The sequence below is a fragment of the Mobula birostris genome, chromosome 22 (assembly GCF_030028105.1).
Source record: "Mobula birostris isolate sMobBir1 chromosome 22, sMobBir1.hap1, whole genome shotgun sequence".
In the NCBI taxonomy this organism is placed as follows: Eukaryota; Metazoa; Chordata; class Chondrichthyes; order Myliobatiformes; family Myliobatidae; genus Mobula; species Mobula birostris.
Genome location: NC_092391.1, coordinates 50,129,380 through 50,144,843, shown reverse-complemented (window position 1 = coordinate 50,144,843; position 15,464 = coordinate 50,129,380). Strand labels below are relative to the sequence as shown.

Here is a 15,464-nt window from a genome sequence, read left to right as displayed (position 1 = left end):
TTTGTCCAAACTCATTTCATTCAAATCAGTGAGAGAAGAAAGAAAGGATGCTTCATCATTCTAAAAGGGATCTGAACCTGCTTTTCAGGAGTGATAAGAAAATGTATGGCACTTTTGCAAAATATGTAAGATTTGAATCGTAACCATGCTTACTATGTGCGTTGCTTTGACTTTAAAATGCTGTCCTGTCAATACAGAGCAATATTCTCCCTTCGGGAATGTTTCATGTAGAAATGGAATAGTTTCTGTGGTGCATCTACTACTGGCACAACTTTGAATGGCATGTGTATTTTGATGTGCTCTTTGAAAGTGTTGAGCATGTTTCAAGCTGTTGCAAGCCTTCCAGGAAGAGGAGCAAAATATGACTAATTTCTGTCGAGTTATGTCAATAACACCACCTATCTTGCATTATCAGCAAACTTACCATATCTTGTATATTCACAAACAAGAGAAAATCTGCAGATGCTGGAAATCCAAGCAACACACAAAAAGCTGGAGGAACTCAGCAGGCCAGGCAGCATCTATGGAAAAGACTATTGCCAACATTTCGGGCCAAGATTCTTCATCAGGACTGGAGGAAAAAAAGACGAGTCAGAGTTAGAAATTGGGCAGAGGGGAGGAAGAAACACAAGGTGATAGGAGAACCGGGAGGGAGGTGGAGGGGTGAAGTAAAGAGCTGGAAAGTTAATTGGTGAAAGAGGTGCAGGGCTGGAGAAGGGGGAATCTGATGGGAGAGGACAGAAAGCCATGGAAGAAAGAAAAGAGGGAGGAGCTTCAGAGGTAGGTGATGGGCCAGTAAGGATATAAGGTGAGAGGGAAATGGTGATTGGGGGGGACAGTACTGAAAGTTAGAGAAATCGATGTTCATGCTGTCAGATTGGAGGATACTCAGACTGAATACAAGGTGTTGTTCCTTCAACCTGAGTGTGGCCTCATTGCGATAATAGAGGAGGCCATGGATTGACCAGCTCCAGCTGGTCCCGTCCAGCTCCTTTAGGTCCTCTGCCAATGAGTAACTCACTGACGGGGTAGACTTCCAGTGCGTTAAATTCTTAATGTCCAGCAGGATCCTGTGATCATAAACTATATGTTTCAGAAAAGACAAAACATATATACTCTTTGGTTAGCGATGACTTGCTGCACTCAAAGCCATGTTGGCTATCCCTAATCATCCCTGTCTATCCAAATACATATATTTGTGTGTATTATATGTATGTTGTGCCTGTATGTATGTGTTTGGATAGACAGGAATGATTAGAGATAGTTAACATGACTGTGTGGTAAGTAATGTCTAACATTTCAAAGAGATTGCCTGGAAAATTGATGAAGGAAAGGCAGTTGATGTCTACGTGGACTCTAGTAAGGCTTTTGATCAGGTCCTGCATGGGAGGTTGGTCAAAATGATTCAATTGCTTGGCATTCAGGATAAGGGAGTAAATTTGTTCAACATTGGCTTTGTGAGAAGCCAGAGAGTGGTAGTAAAGGGTTGCCCCTCTGACCGGAGGCCCGTGAGTAGTAGTGTGCCACGGGTGCATGTTGGGTTTGTTGTTGTTTGGCATCTACTGTATATCAACAGTCTGGTTGATAATGTGGTAAACTGGATAAGCAAATTAGTGGGAGATGCCAAGATTGGGGAGTCATAGTTGACAGTGCGAAAGGCTATTTAACCTTGCTGTGGAATCCGGACAGGCTGGAAAAGTGGACTGCAAAATGGCAGATAGAATTTACGCAGACAAGTGTTGCACTTTAGGAGAACAAACGAAGGTAGGATTTACACAGCAAATGATAGGGCACTGAGGAGTGTGGTAGAACAGAGGGATTTGGGTGTATAGATCCATTCTTTGAAACTGGCATCACAGGTAGCCAGAGTCATACAGAGATCTGTTGGCACATTGGCCTTCATAAATCAAAGTATTGAGTGTAAGATTTGAGATGTTATGTTGAAGTTGTATAAAATGTTTGTAAGACCAAATCTGGAGTATTTTGTGCAGTTCTGCTCATCTGTCTACAGGAAGGATATCAATCAAGAAGATTGAAAGAGTACAGAGAAAATTTACAAGGCTGTTGCCGGGACTTGAGGACCTGAATTAGAAGGAAAGGTTGAATAAGTTAGGACCTTATTTCCTGGAACGTAGGAGAATAAGGGGCATTTTGATAGAAATAGACAAAATTATTATGGATATAAGACCATAAGACATAGAAGGAGAATTAGGCTATTCGTCCCATCGAGTCTACTCAGCCATTTGATCATAGCTGATTTATTATCTCTCTTTGCCCTGTTCTCCTGCCTTCTAGTAACCCCTGATGCCCTTACTAATCAAAAATCTATCAACTTCCTCTTTTAATATACCCATTTTCTTGGCCTCTGTAGCCATCTGTGGCACTGAATTCCACAGATTTACCACACTCTGGCTAAAGAAATTGCTCCCCATCTCTGTTCTAAATGGACATCCTTCTATTCTGAGACTGTGCCCTCTGGTCCTAGACTCCTCTATAGGAAACAACCCTTCCACATCCACTATCTAGGTCTTTCAATATACAATAAGTTTCAACAAGATTCTCCCTCATTCTTCTAAATTCCAGTGAGTACAGGCCCAGAGCTATCATATGCTCATCGTACATTAACCCTTTCATTCTCAGGCCATTTTCACAAACCACCTCTGGACCCTCTCCAATGCTAGCACATCTTTTAGATAAGGGGCCCAAAACTGCTCACAATACTCCATGTGCGGTCTGACCAAATGCCTTATAAAGCCTCAACATTACATCCTTGCTTTTATATTGTAGTTCTCTCAAAATGAATGCTAATATTTTATTTGCCTTCCTTGCCACTGACTCAACCTGCAAGCTTGAAATCTTCATTGCATGGAATTGTGCATGCGGACTCCCAAGTCTCTTTATACGTCAGATTTCTGAATTTGTTCTCTGTTTAGATAAATAGTTTACGCCTTAATTCCTTCAAGCAAAGTGCATGACCGTGCAGTTACTTCCCTACATTATATGCCATCTGTCACTTTGCCCATTGTCCTAATCTAAGTCATTCTGCAGACTTCCTGCTTTCTCAATGCTACCTGCTCCTCCATCTGTCTGTGTTGTCCACAAACTTGACCACAAAAGCCATTGATTCTGTCATTCAAATCATTAACATATAATGTGAAAAGACGTGGTCAGAATGCTGACCCCTACAAAACACCACTAGTCACCGGCAGCCAACCTGAAAAGGTCCCTTTATTCACACTTTTTTTCCTGCAAGTTAGCCAATCTTCTGTCCATGTTTCCTGTAATCTTTCCATGGAATCATGGCTTGTTTAGGAGCCTCACATGTGACACCTTGTCAATGGCCGTTTGAAAATTAATGTAAACAATCTCTGCTGATTCTCCTTTGTCTATCCTGTCTGTAATTTTCTCAAAGAATTCCAACAGATTTGTCAGGCAAGATGTCCCTTTGAGGAAACTATGCTGAAGTAGGCCTATTTTATCATGTGCCTCCAAGTACCCCAAAGCCTCATCCTTCATATGGACCCCAACATCTTCCCAACTACTGGAGTCATGCTGACTGGCCTGTAATTTACTGTCTTTGGTTCTATCTTTTAATGTTTTGAGTCACATGTGCAGTTTTCTACTCTTCCAGAACCCATGCAGAATCTAGTTATTTCATGAAAGATCACTTTTAATACCTCCACAACCTCTTCAGCTATCTCTTTCAGAGCCCTGGGGTATAGTGCATCTGGTCCTGTGACTTGACTTATCTTCACACCTTTCAGCTTCCTAAGCACCTTCTCCTTTAGTTATACCAGTTGCACTCTCCCCTGCCCTCTGACGCTCTGGTTTCTGGCATGTTGTTGGTGTCTTCCACAGTGAAGATTGACCGCAAAATACGAGGGGTGATTGATATGTTTGTAGCCTAAGGTGGAAGGAGTCAATTTTAGAAAACCTAGCACATTTATTTTTCAACATAGTCCTCTCCTACTCTTCCACACTGAGTCCAGTGGTCGTGGAGCATACGGATCTTGGACCTCCAGAAAGTGTCCACAGTTTGGTGATTTTTAAGTTTGTGGCCTAAAGTAGAAGGAGATGATTGACACAGCTCTCGTTACGTGCACATGCAGGTCAACTCTTTGATTATGCAGAAAGTTTGAAGTTAATAACTCATTTCCTTCTACTGTAGGCCACGAACTTATCAATCACCCCTGCTGTGGATACTTTCTGGAGGTCCAAGATCCGTATGCTCCACAGCCGTTGGACTAAGTGTGTAAATGTAGGATGGGACTATGTTGAAAAATGTACTAGGTTTTCTAAAATCGACTCCGCCTACCTTAAGCCATGAACTTATCAATCACTCCTCGTACGTATTGAGTTTGTCCCCTATTATTACCTCTCCAGTCATTTTCCAGCAGTCTGATGCCCACTCAGTTCGTTTACTTTCTTTATATCTGGGGGGGAAAGAAATTTCAGTATCCCCTTTTATATTATTGGCTAGTTTACCTTTGTATTTCATCTTTTCTCTCCTTGTGGCTTTTTAAGTTGTCTTCTGTTGGTTTTTAAAAGCTTGAGTCTGTTAACACTACGATGGAAGTTGTCTTTGAGCCTGGTGGTACATGCTTTTAGTCTTTTGTATCTTCTGCCCAATGGGGAGAGGGCAGAAGAGAGAATGTCTGGGGTGGCTGGGATCTATAATTGTGCTGGCAGCTTTTCTGAGGCGTCAAGAAGCATAGACATTGAATCCGTGGAGATTGCTGTGACGTGCTGAGCTGTGTCCATAACCCTCTGCATAGGTAGGATATAGTCAGAATCTGTTTCCCATGGTACAAATGTCAAATAGATGAGGATCTGCACTTAAGGTGATGGACAAAATTTAAAGGAGACATGCAGGGTGAGTTTTGTTGTACCTAGAAATTAATAGCTACTCGAACAAGCTGTCAGGGCTAGTGGTGTAAGCAAATACGATGGTGTTTAAGAGGCCATTTAATAGAAACACCAGTATGCAGGGAATGGAGGAAGAGGCAGAAGAAATTTAGTTTGATTTGGTATAGTGTTCAATGTAGATGTTGTGGGCTGAAGGATCTGTTCCTATTCTATATTCCAGCTCCCTGATCAACTTTGAATTTGGGTCAGGTAGGCTGTCCGCCACCTCTCCTCTGTGGTGTTTGTGCTGTTTTAGACTCAAGACATGCCTTTTAGTCCGTGCTGACTGTTGAGTACAGATCAATTAGCTATTAGCAGGTATCCCCTGCCATAGGATAAAGTTTCTTATCATCTATCCTTTTGATGCCTCTAATAAATCACCTCTCATTTTCCTATGTTCCAAGGGGGAAAAAAACCTAGTATGACCAACCTTTCCCTTTAGTCCTGGCAAAGTCCTCATAAATCTTTTCTGAACTGTTACCACTTCAGTCACATCTTTCCTATAAGAGGGCGACCATGGTTGTACACAGAACTCCATGTGAGGCCTTACCAATGGCATCCCATTGCACCATAATTTCCCAACTCCTATACTCACCGTCATGACATGCTAAGTGCCTTTTTCACCAAAGTTCAAAGTAAATGTAAGTACATATGTCACCCATATACAACCCTGCAATTCATTTTCTTGCAGGCATACTCAATAAATCCACAGAACAATATAACAGACCAATGGAAGACCGCACTAACTTGGGCATTCAACCAATATGCAAAAGACGGCAAACTGAGCAAATACAAAGAGAAAGAAATAGTAGTAAAAAATAAATAAGCAATAAGTACCTAGGACATGAGATGAAGAACTCTTTAAAGTAAATCCATAGGTTGTGGGGATATTTCAAAGATGGGGTGAATGAAGTTGTCTCCTTTGGTTCATGAGCCTGATGGTTGAGGGGTAAAAACTGTTCCTGAACCTGGTGGTGTGGGTCCTGAGGCTCCTGTACCTCCTTCCTGATGGTTGAGGGGTAATAACTGTTCCTGAACATGGAGGTGTGGGTCCTGAGGCTCCTGTACCTCCTTCCTGATGGTTGAGGGGTAAAAACTGTCCTTGAATCTGGTGGTGTGGGTCCTGAGGCTCCTGTACCTCCTTCCTGATAGTTGAGGGGTTAAAAACTGTTCTTGAATCTGGTGGTGTGGGTCCTGAGGCTCCTGTACCTCCTTCCTGATGGCAGCAGTGGGAAGAGAGCATGTCCTGGGTGTTGGGTCTCTGATGATTTTATGATACTTTCCTGCAGCAGCATTTTATGTAGGTGTGCTCAATGGTGGGGAAGGCTTTACCCGTGATTGACTGGGCTGTATCCACTACTTTTTTTTGAAGATTTTCTGTTGAAGGGCTTTGGTGTTTCAATACCAGACTGTGGTGCAGCCAGACAATATACTCTCCACTACACATCTATAGAAGCTTGTCAAAGTTTGAGATGTCATGCCAAATCTTCGTAAAATTATAGGGAAGTAGAGGCACAACCGTGCTTTTCTCGTAATTGCACTTACGTGCGGGGCGCAGGACAGATACTCCGAAATGATACCACCGAGGAATTTAAAATTGCTGACACTCTCCACCTCTTATCCTCTGATGAAGACTGGCTCATGCACCTCTGTTTTCCTTCTCTTGAAGTCAATAATCAGCTCCTTGATCTTGCTGACATTGAGTAAGAGGTGGTTATGGCGAGATTTTCAATCTCCCTTCTATATGCAGATTCATCACCTTTCATTTGCCCTACAATAATGGTGTCATCAGCAAACTTAAGTATGGTGTTGGAGCTGTGTTTAGCCACACAGTAAAGCAAGTAGATTCATCGGTGGTATCATTTCAGAGGACCTGTCCACGTAAGTGCAATTACGATAAAAGCACGGCAGTGCCTCTACTTCCCTATAATTTAGTGATGCACTTGTGCTGATGAAGGTCAGAGAAGAGATGTTGCCAATACGAACTGACTGGGGTCTGCAACCCCCCCCCCCCCCCACGCGTACCTGTGATGCCACTTTAAACAAATTAAGAGTTTGTACTCCTAAGTCCCTCTGTTCCATTACACTCCATAGGAGTCTACTATTCATGGGACCAATCCTTCCACACTAGCCTCTCATGTGGGACCCTGTCAAAGGCCTTAATAAAGTCCAAGTAAACAACATCCTTCCTATCCCATCTACTTTTTGGTTACCTCTTCAAAACACTTTTTCAAAAGTATGACTTCCTGCACACAAAGCCACACTGTTTTTTAATCAGACTCTGCCTTTCAAGTGCTGGTAGACCCTGTCCTTTAGAATTCCCTCCAGTCTTGCTCGTGGAGTGTTTGTTTGCAAGAAGGCCTGGAAAAGGATGCAGTTGTCTTCACTGAGGTTCATCCCATTGTAATTGCTGTCTGTAGACTTTGAAAGAGAAGGCTGTTCACATGGAGAGTACTGAGATGAACACTTGACTGTGGCAGAAGGGTTATGAAAGACTCAGTTTGGCCTTCCTGAAACAGCTTCTTGCATTACAAGGAGTTTTCCTTATCAAGATATTGTAGACTGGGATTTTCCAAGGCGTATACTTGCACTGTTGAGGGATGCACTGAAACTTGGTTCAAACAATGCAAAAGCTTTATGGGGAAAGGTCATGACTTTCATTGAAGGACACTGAGAGGCTAGGCTTTGTGTAAAACAAAACTTATTGATGGAATGTTGCTGCAAGTTAAATATTATGAGGAAATATAATGTGCTGGAGACAGTAAATAATGAATAATGTCGCGCTTTGTAATATTGCTGGTTTAGTGAATATCTCATTCTGTATTACAACACGTTATTCTTCATGAAGTACTTAGTTGGTTGTAAGGTATTTTATAACATCCTGAGTCTGTGAAATCTTAATTAAATAACTTTTGGGCAACTATCTGCAAATTTTATTTGAAAACAGATACCTGCACATTTCAGAATGTTTGGTTGCTTGCAGTTAATATTCAAAAACCTGCAGGCAAATGTTTTCTTAGGGTGTGTAACTTGATAAGATCTAAAATGTTAAATTTAGTTTCTATTTTTCTTCCTAAGCTGCGTATACCTTGGCTCCAGATAAGTAACTTGTTCCAGACCTCTACAGTATTGTTACAAACTGTGGAGTGACGGCCTGAGATATTGTTTGTGTTTGTCTCCTATCGTCTTGTAATAGTGGTGAAAATTGATAATACGGTTGCGTAGCTGTGCACTCTGTGTGGGGTGAAGAGTTTATGGCCTTGACAGCTAAAATAGTTGCACAATACCATAGCTGTCCAATTTGGGGCTGGATTAGAAACTAGAATTTTGATTCAGACCTGGTATACCTTGTAAAAAAAATAGCAATTTGAAAACAAGGGAGTTCATGACAAAACTTTACAATAATGACATATTCCATGAGTAATACCTGTCATCGTATGCATGTACACGTACAGTCCTATTTTTTTCAAGACTGCTTGAGGAAGTAAAATGGGGACATTGTTTCAGAGAAGTTGTTAAGTTATTGCAATGCTAATTGTACATGGAGGCAGTTTGCCAATATACAAGCAACAACACTTCTCCCACTTGACCCACGACCGACCTTAGCAGCTTTAATTATAAGCTAACATAACTTATTCAAAGATTTTACCAAGATGTGTGTTACTGTAGAAATGTAATACTGTGTGCATGTTGGTTCTTCATTAATGAGAATGGTTCTTTATTAATAAGAATTGTACCAATGTACTATTGACAGTGCACCTGTAGCTTAAGAAAAACTAAGCAAGCCCTTAAATATTAGCTAACTGTTCAAGTGCACAACTGAATAGTGGTATGGGTACAAGGGAAGAATATATGTAAAATGGTAAATTAAGAGCTTATTTCAGAAACTTGTCTTATTGAGTTGCTTGATATATGTGCAACACACACACACACACACACACACACACACACACACACACACACAATGCTGGAGGAACTCAGCAGGCCAGACGGCATCTATGGGGGGGAGAAAAGTACAGACAAGTTTTTGGCCCGAATCGTCGACAGTACTTTTTTCCGTAGATGCTGCCTGGTCTGCTGAATTCCTCCAACATTTTGAGTGTGTCACTCTGATTTCTAGCAGCTGCAGATTTTCCCTTGTTTGTGCTTGATATGTTTTGGATCTACCTGTCTCTATCGCTGTACACCTGCTATCTTTCCTCTTCCCTCTCAGATTTAATGTAGGGTCTCAACTCAATGTTGACTTGCACTTTTTTGCCACCATAGATGCTGTTTAGCTTGCTAAATTCTTTCAGTGCTCACTAGTTAGTTTTATATTGCAAAATATTTTTGAAAACTAGAAATAAAGCACAATCTCTGTTGCTGATGAGTTTTTACTCCGATTACTTGTGACAAGTGGGAGCTATTCTTTTAAGGTCAGTGTAATTATGCAACTTAAAGCATGAGCTTAATTTCTTTGCTAACACCCAGGTTTGAGTTTAATTTAAAATAAAGAAGAGAAGGAACTGTGAGAAAATTGTATCAAATGTCCAAGAACATTTGGCACAGGTGTAATACAAAGTGGAAGGGGCCACTGCAGTTTTCTGGTATTTATTAAATCCTACTTTGCCAGCTGGCGTACGGTATAAATATAGCTGAGTGTTTTTGGCCCAGCCTTGTAATCTTTACAGAAAACTAAGCGTAACTAATGATTTAATTGTGTGCACAATGCCTGCTCATGCTAATTCCTAAGTTTAATAATAAACTAGGCTTCTAACTTTTTCTTTGCTTGTTTCCATTTTCCTTTCTGGTAGCTCTGAAAGTAAACTGCATTGGATCCTGTGGGGTTGCCAACAAAGCAAATGATACAACATGGCAGGTGGAGGAGCAGTACTTCAGCAGCACACTCAGTGTTGCTGAAAAAGGTGAGTTGATTTGAAATGCTTGAGTCAATAGTTTATTTGACTTCGGTACTTTACATTTGTGATGTTGCTCACGAATGGTTTTGTTTCAGAGATTCAAAGTTCAAAGTGCAATTATTATCGAAGTATGTCTAGTTTATGCAACCTTGAGATTCGTCTCCTAACAGACAGTCACAAAACAAAGACAGCAAAGGAACCTATTTTAAAAGAGACGCCGTCGAACACCCAATGTGCAGACAGGAAGAAAATGCAAATAATAAATGCAAGCAAATGGTGTTCTGAGCTAAAATCCACAAAAAAAAGTTTGAGACCCATAGTTGTGTGCAGAGCCGAGTAAACAATGTGGAGCAGCAAGCTGAATCGGCCCATCCCTCACTTTGGTCCCCAACATCCTGACCTCTTCAATTTGGCATCGAACATTGGGTTCTGTTGCTTCAATACACTCTGGGCGCTGGACCCTGCTGCCTCGATTTAGAATGTACCCGACCTTTTCAATTCACTCGGTGCTTAAATTGATCGAACCTTGGGCCTTCCTAGCTCTTGGTGCCTTGCTTCATCAAATTGCCTCCAAGTCCAAGGGGACTTGTTGGCAATGATCATTTACCAGAGAAAGAGTGATTCACAAAGTATTTATTGTTTGTTTCATTAGCCACCAGCCATAAGTTGCTGAGATTCACCAGCGCCATCTATTCTTAGTATTTTTCAGATGTATTTTGATACCAATTTAAACAAGATAAATAAAACAAAACAGTAAAATTAAAATGTTTTTCAGTTGCGAATGCCAAATTTTTCTTAGAGCAAGTAATTTAACATCTGTCTTAAGAGATAAGCAATCTGATTGGATGCAAAACTGAAGAATAACACTTGAAGATGAAGGCAAGACCATTTGAAAAATGTGAGCTGAACCTTGCTGGCTATTGTCATTTGTTCTGTAGGTAATCAGTCATATTCTGATGCAATACCATATGTGCAATGGAGGAAGGAAACCTATGTCTTCAAGAAATGATTGACCCCTATTTTTCCTATTTATGCATAAGTAATATACACTAAAGTTACTGTACAGTTAAAATGTCAGATTTACAATAGTTTGTCACATGGTTGTCAGCCTGCTACACTAACAATTTGCTTGACTTGAATAGTTTTGGTAGTTTTTGTTGTTCTGCTTGACTCTGATTATTTCGGTTTAAATTTCCAAGACACGATGAACACCATTATTGGTGCTTAACCAGTCGATGGCATTAATGGTAGTATTCATAGTCGCTAGCTTCTGGTGAGCTCCCTGCCGTTGAGAGGATACAACAGTGATTCATCGGTTCTTGGTGTATAATTGGGTTGTGAAAATATACTGCCTTTTACTGGAATCCAGGAAATCCTGTTAAACTTGTTTTTTAAAGTTACTGTAAGTTGTGCATTCTGAAATGTTAAGATAACGAAACCAAAATCATTTTTGGAATGACAAAATTGCATACACCTTGAAAACTTGTTTTTTCTAAAAGCTACATATTATTTGAAAATGGTAGCATACTACATTTCCTTAGAGCCTTATAGTAGTAACCGTTCTTTGTTTTGCATATTTGTATTCGTAATACCATTTGATCACATGGTTTAGCGAGCGAGTGCAAGCTCGAATAATATTGAAACATAAAAACAATGAACTCCCTGGTTCACTTTTTAATCTGTGATTGGAATACCCAAACAAGATCCCAATTCTTTAACTGAGAAACGTGTTTTCCATTATGATTACTGAGGGTGTTTAGAATTGTATATGTGAATAGTATTTGAAGACGCCATTGTAGTTATAATAAAGCAAGAATTTAGTAACCCACTATTACTTATAACCTCCTAGACCATATTCTTGCAGTGTCTTCAACAGCATTCCAGTGAATAATGCTTTATGGGGAAGGGATGAACGGAGTCCCGACCTTCAAATGAGGATTATGTAAAGGACACAATGTTTGAAATGAGAAGCTAGGAACATCTTTTAGGAACTTGTAAATGTCATTGGGAAGCTTAAGAATAGCACTATTAATGTAAATGAAAGAATATATGCAGATTCCCCCCCATCCCTTCCCACCGATCTCCCTCCCGGCACTTATCCTTGTAAGTGGAACAAGTGCTACACATGCCCTTACACTTCCTCCCTTACCACCATTCTGGACCCCAGACAGTCCTTCCAGGTGAGACAACACTTCACCTGTGAGTCGACTGGTGTGATATACTGCGTCTGGTGCTCCCGGTGTGGCCTTCTATATATCGGCGAGACCCGACACAGACTGGGAGACCGTTTCGCTGAACACCTATGCTCTGTCCGCCAGAGAAAGCAGGATCTCCCAGTGCCACCCATTTTAATTCCACGTCCCATTCCATTTCTGATTTGTCAATCCATGGCCGCCTCTACTGTCAAGATGAAGCTACACTTAGGTTGGAGGAACAACACCTTATATTCCGTCTGGGTCGCCTCCAACCTGATGGCATGAACATTGATTTCTCTAACTTCTGTTAACGTCCCTCCTCCCCTTCTTACCTCATCCCGTATTTATTTTTATTCCCCCATATTTTTTCCTCTCTCTCTGTCCCTCTCACAATCATTCCTTGCCTGCTCTCCATCTTCCTCTGGGCTCCCCTCCCCCTTTCTTTCTCCGTTGGCTTCCTGTCCCATGATCCTCCCCCTTCTCCAACTCTGTATCCCTTTTGCCAATCAACTTTCCAGCGTTTAGCTTCTTCCTGCCCCCTCCTGTCTTCTCCTATCATTTCAGATCTCCCCCTCCCACTTTCAAATCTCTTACTATCTCTTCTTTCAGTAGTCCTGACGAAGGGTCTTGGCCTGAAACGTCGACTGTACTGCTTCCTATAGATGCTGCCTGGCCTGCTGCATTCCAGCAACATTTTGTGTGTGTTGCTTGAACTTCCAGCATCTGCAGATTTTCTCATGTATGCAGATTTATTGTTTTTTAGTTAGATATAATAATTAAGATCTAGCATTTCATGCACTGTGCAAATTAGATCCATAATCCTAGGTTTGGGTTGAATTCCTTGAAGAGTTTTTATCATGAATATTGCTTAAAATGTTAGCACTCTGATAATGAGGTACCCCACATAAGTTGTAGAATTAATTGACAGTAACAGGTATGATTAATTTGGCTTAACAGGAAACACCTCATTAAAGTATGTTTCCAATTGCTCTTCTTTGGACTACGTTAATTTCTAACCAATTGCCAAGGTATTCAAACTAGTGTATTGTTTTGTGAAGATGAGTCACTCTTCGGGTGAACTATTCCCAAGCAGGTATACTGTCCCTGAGCAATTAAAAATAAATTATTTTTTTTTTTAATTGCAGGTGTTGGAAAACTCTAGGTCAGGCAGTATCTTTGAAAGTAGAAGTAAAATTAAAAGCAAACTTGTTAAATCTTGTTAAAGGTGAAAGAATAAGGAATAAATCATGAACTTAATTTTGATTTGTTTTCAAATGGACAATATTTTGTATAGGTTGAGGTTGATAGCCTTTTTAAAGTTTAATCGTTGAATTAAATGTCTACAATTAAAATACTGTTTCCAGGCAACTTTGGACTTTGAGAAGAGTATTTTTAAATATATGAAGGAAATGTGGATAAGGTTATTTTCCCCATTTCTGTGAATAATGATTAATTAAAATAAACAATGAATGCTTGCTATTAATGATTATCTGTAATCTCTTCCAAATCTGGAAATTCCTTTTGTAAGATTTATTTTCAATATAGGAATGTTTGAACTGATGCCATTCTTTTGCTTTCATATCTCATTTCTGCTCAGGATTGAGTTTTAGAATTGGTGTTTTTGCAAAAATAGATTATGAAAATGGATTTTCTATTTTTTTTAAATTTGTTCATATTTTTTCATCCGGGCTTTGCTGGTGAGACCAGCATTTGTTCTTGAAATGTTGATTACTGGGCCACTTGAGGGTTACTGATAAGGGTGGTATAGTGGCATTCACACCAGACTTTGAAGTGAGTGGTCCCAGGTTCAAATCCAGCCGGCTCTTGCACACTTTCCATCCATGCTGGGTTGAGCGTCGAGCTAGCTACTCGGCCTTGTAAGAAAACAGACAAATGCTAAAGAAGCAGCAGGGTTGCCTCTGATGCACCACAAGGTGAGGAGGGGAGCTCAACGATCACGTATTGAAGAACGAACTGTATTAGGAGGACTAGAGTCACATAAGCAAGACCATAAGGATGGTACACTTCCACCTCTGAAGGATGTTGTGTATTTAATATTTAAGCCATATTTGAGTAAGGTTGTAAATATATTGATTGAGCATTATTTATGTAATTCATTATGGTTATATGTTGAAAAGATGTTCATTGCATACATCATGATACTACCATGTGATATGTGCATGCCTCGCTTAAAGTAAAAAAAAACAAGCTAGACTAGCCTTTTTGGCTTTGTTTTCCTTTGAATTAGTTCTATACTTTTGAGTTACAAACCTTAACAATGATGATGAGATTTTTTAGATGAGCCCAAGATGGCTAGGTATCAGTTGAAGCATTGCAAGAAATTTGACTTCTTAAAAAGTGCAGCGAGGAACAGCCGAGTAAAAAAAATCGTATGTGTTCTTTGGAAGGGGAGAAGACATTCAAGTTTTTTAAAAAAGCAGAAAAAAGAATTTGCAGCTTTATAAACAGTGAATACTGAGTAATCATTTAAAAAAAGAGCGGTAATGGCTGGCTACATTAGAAAGATAGTCGAGTTCAGTTGCTCAATAGACGAGCACTGTGCTTACACCAGCGGTGAATTACAAATCAGTTAAATTTCATCTGTTTCAGTCATTCCACAAAACAGCATTTCAAAGATTTCAAAGATCAATTGAAGCCTGCAGAAAAAGATAACAGTGAAAAATGCAACCACCTTTAACCCACATTGGGCTTGTCTGTGGTAAAATCAAGGAGGGCCAACATTGTGGGGCATGATTGGCTGAGACATCTACAACTTGATTGGAGATCCATCCACTATTTGCATGCCTCATCCCCTGCAATAGAGTCAACTGAAAGTGAATTAAGGTACTGGATGGTGCCCAGTTAAACCCGTGTGACCAATTAACCTACAAATCTGAATGTCTTTGGAATGTGGGAGGAAACCAGATCACTTGGAAGAAACACACAATTGTGGGGAGAACATACAAACTCCTTACAGACAGCAATGGGATTTGAAGCTTCCCATTCAGATTAAATGAGCTGTTTGTCACTTACACCAGGGTGGAATGAAATTCCTTTTTGGCATGGAGCTCATGGGGTAAACATGGCAAAAACAAACACCACGAGCAACAGCAAATCGGAAATGGGAAGCCTGAGAAGACGTAGCTCACTCTGGTTCACGGATTGAGTAGAAAAATCAGTGACTTGGGGTTGATTGGCAAGGACAAATTAAAGTAAGACGGGTGCAAGCAGAGCCGCCAGTCTTGGAGTGGAGAGAGTTAGAGTGGGGTTTTGGAGGCTTTAGCTCTTCAAGGCTTTAGTGCGGGGAGGCTTGAGCGGGCGAAGGAATAAAAGCTGTAGGTAGTTATTTTTTCTCCCCCACAGTTCATTGTTCTTCCTTCTTTGTTTGCTCAGTTAGAACAGTAGAGATGCTAGGCATCTGAGTCTGACTCTGACTCAGAAGGAAAGGTGGGGGGAAAAGAGGTGA

The 15,464-nt window shown here is 40.5% G+C and overlaps 1 protein-coding gene across 3 annotated transcripts in view; it reads left to right on the top strand.

Annotated features, from left to right (window-relative positions):
• The window catches only part of LOC140186426 (arrestin domain-containing protein 1-like), a 76,823-nt gene that overhangs the window by 16,262 nt on the left and 45,097 nt on the right, over positions 1-15,464 (top strand). For all 3 annotated transcript variants that reach the window (XR_011882866.1, XR_011882865.1, XM_072240697.1), the window contains exon 2: positions 9,699-9,809. Coding sequence is in view for 1 of the 3 variants with exons in the window: in XM_072240697.1 (XP_072096798.1) it covers positions 9,699-9,809 (111 nt within the window). In the remaining 2 variants the exon portion in view is untranslated. The remainder of the gene's footprint in view (positions 1-9,698; positions 9,810-15,464) is intronic.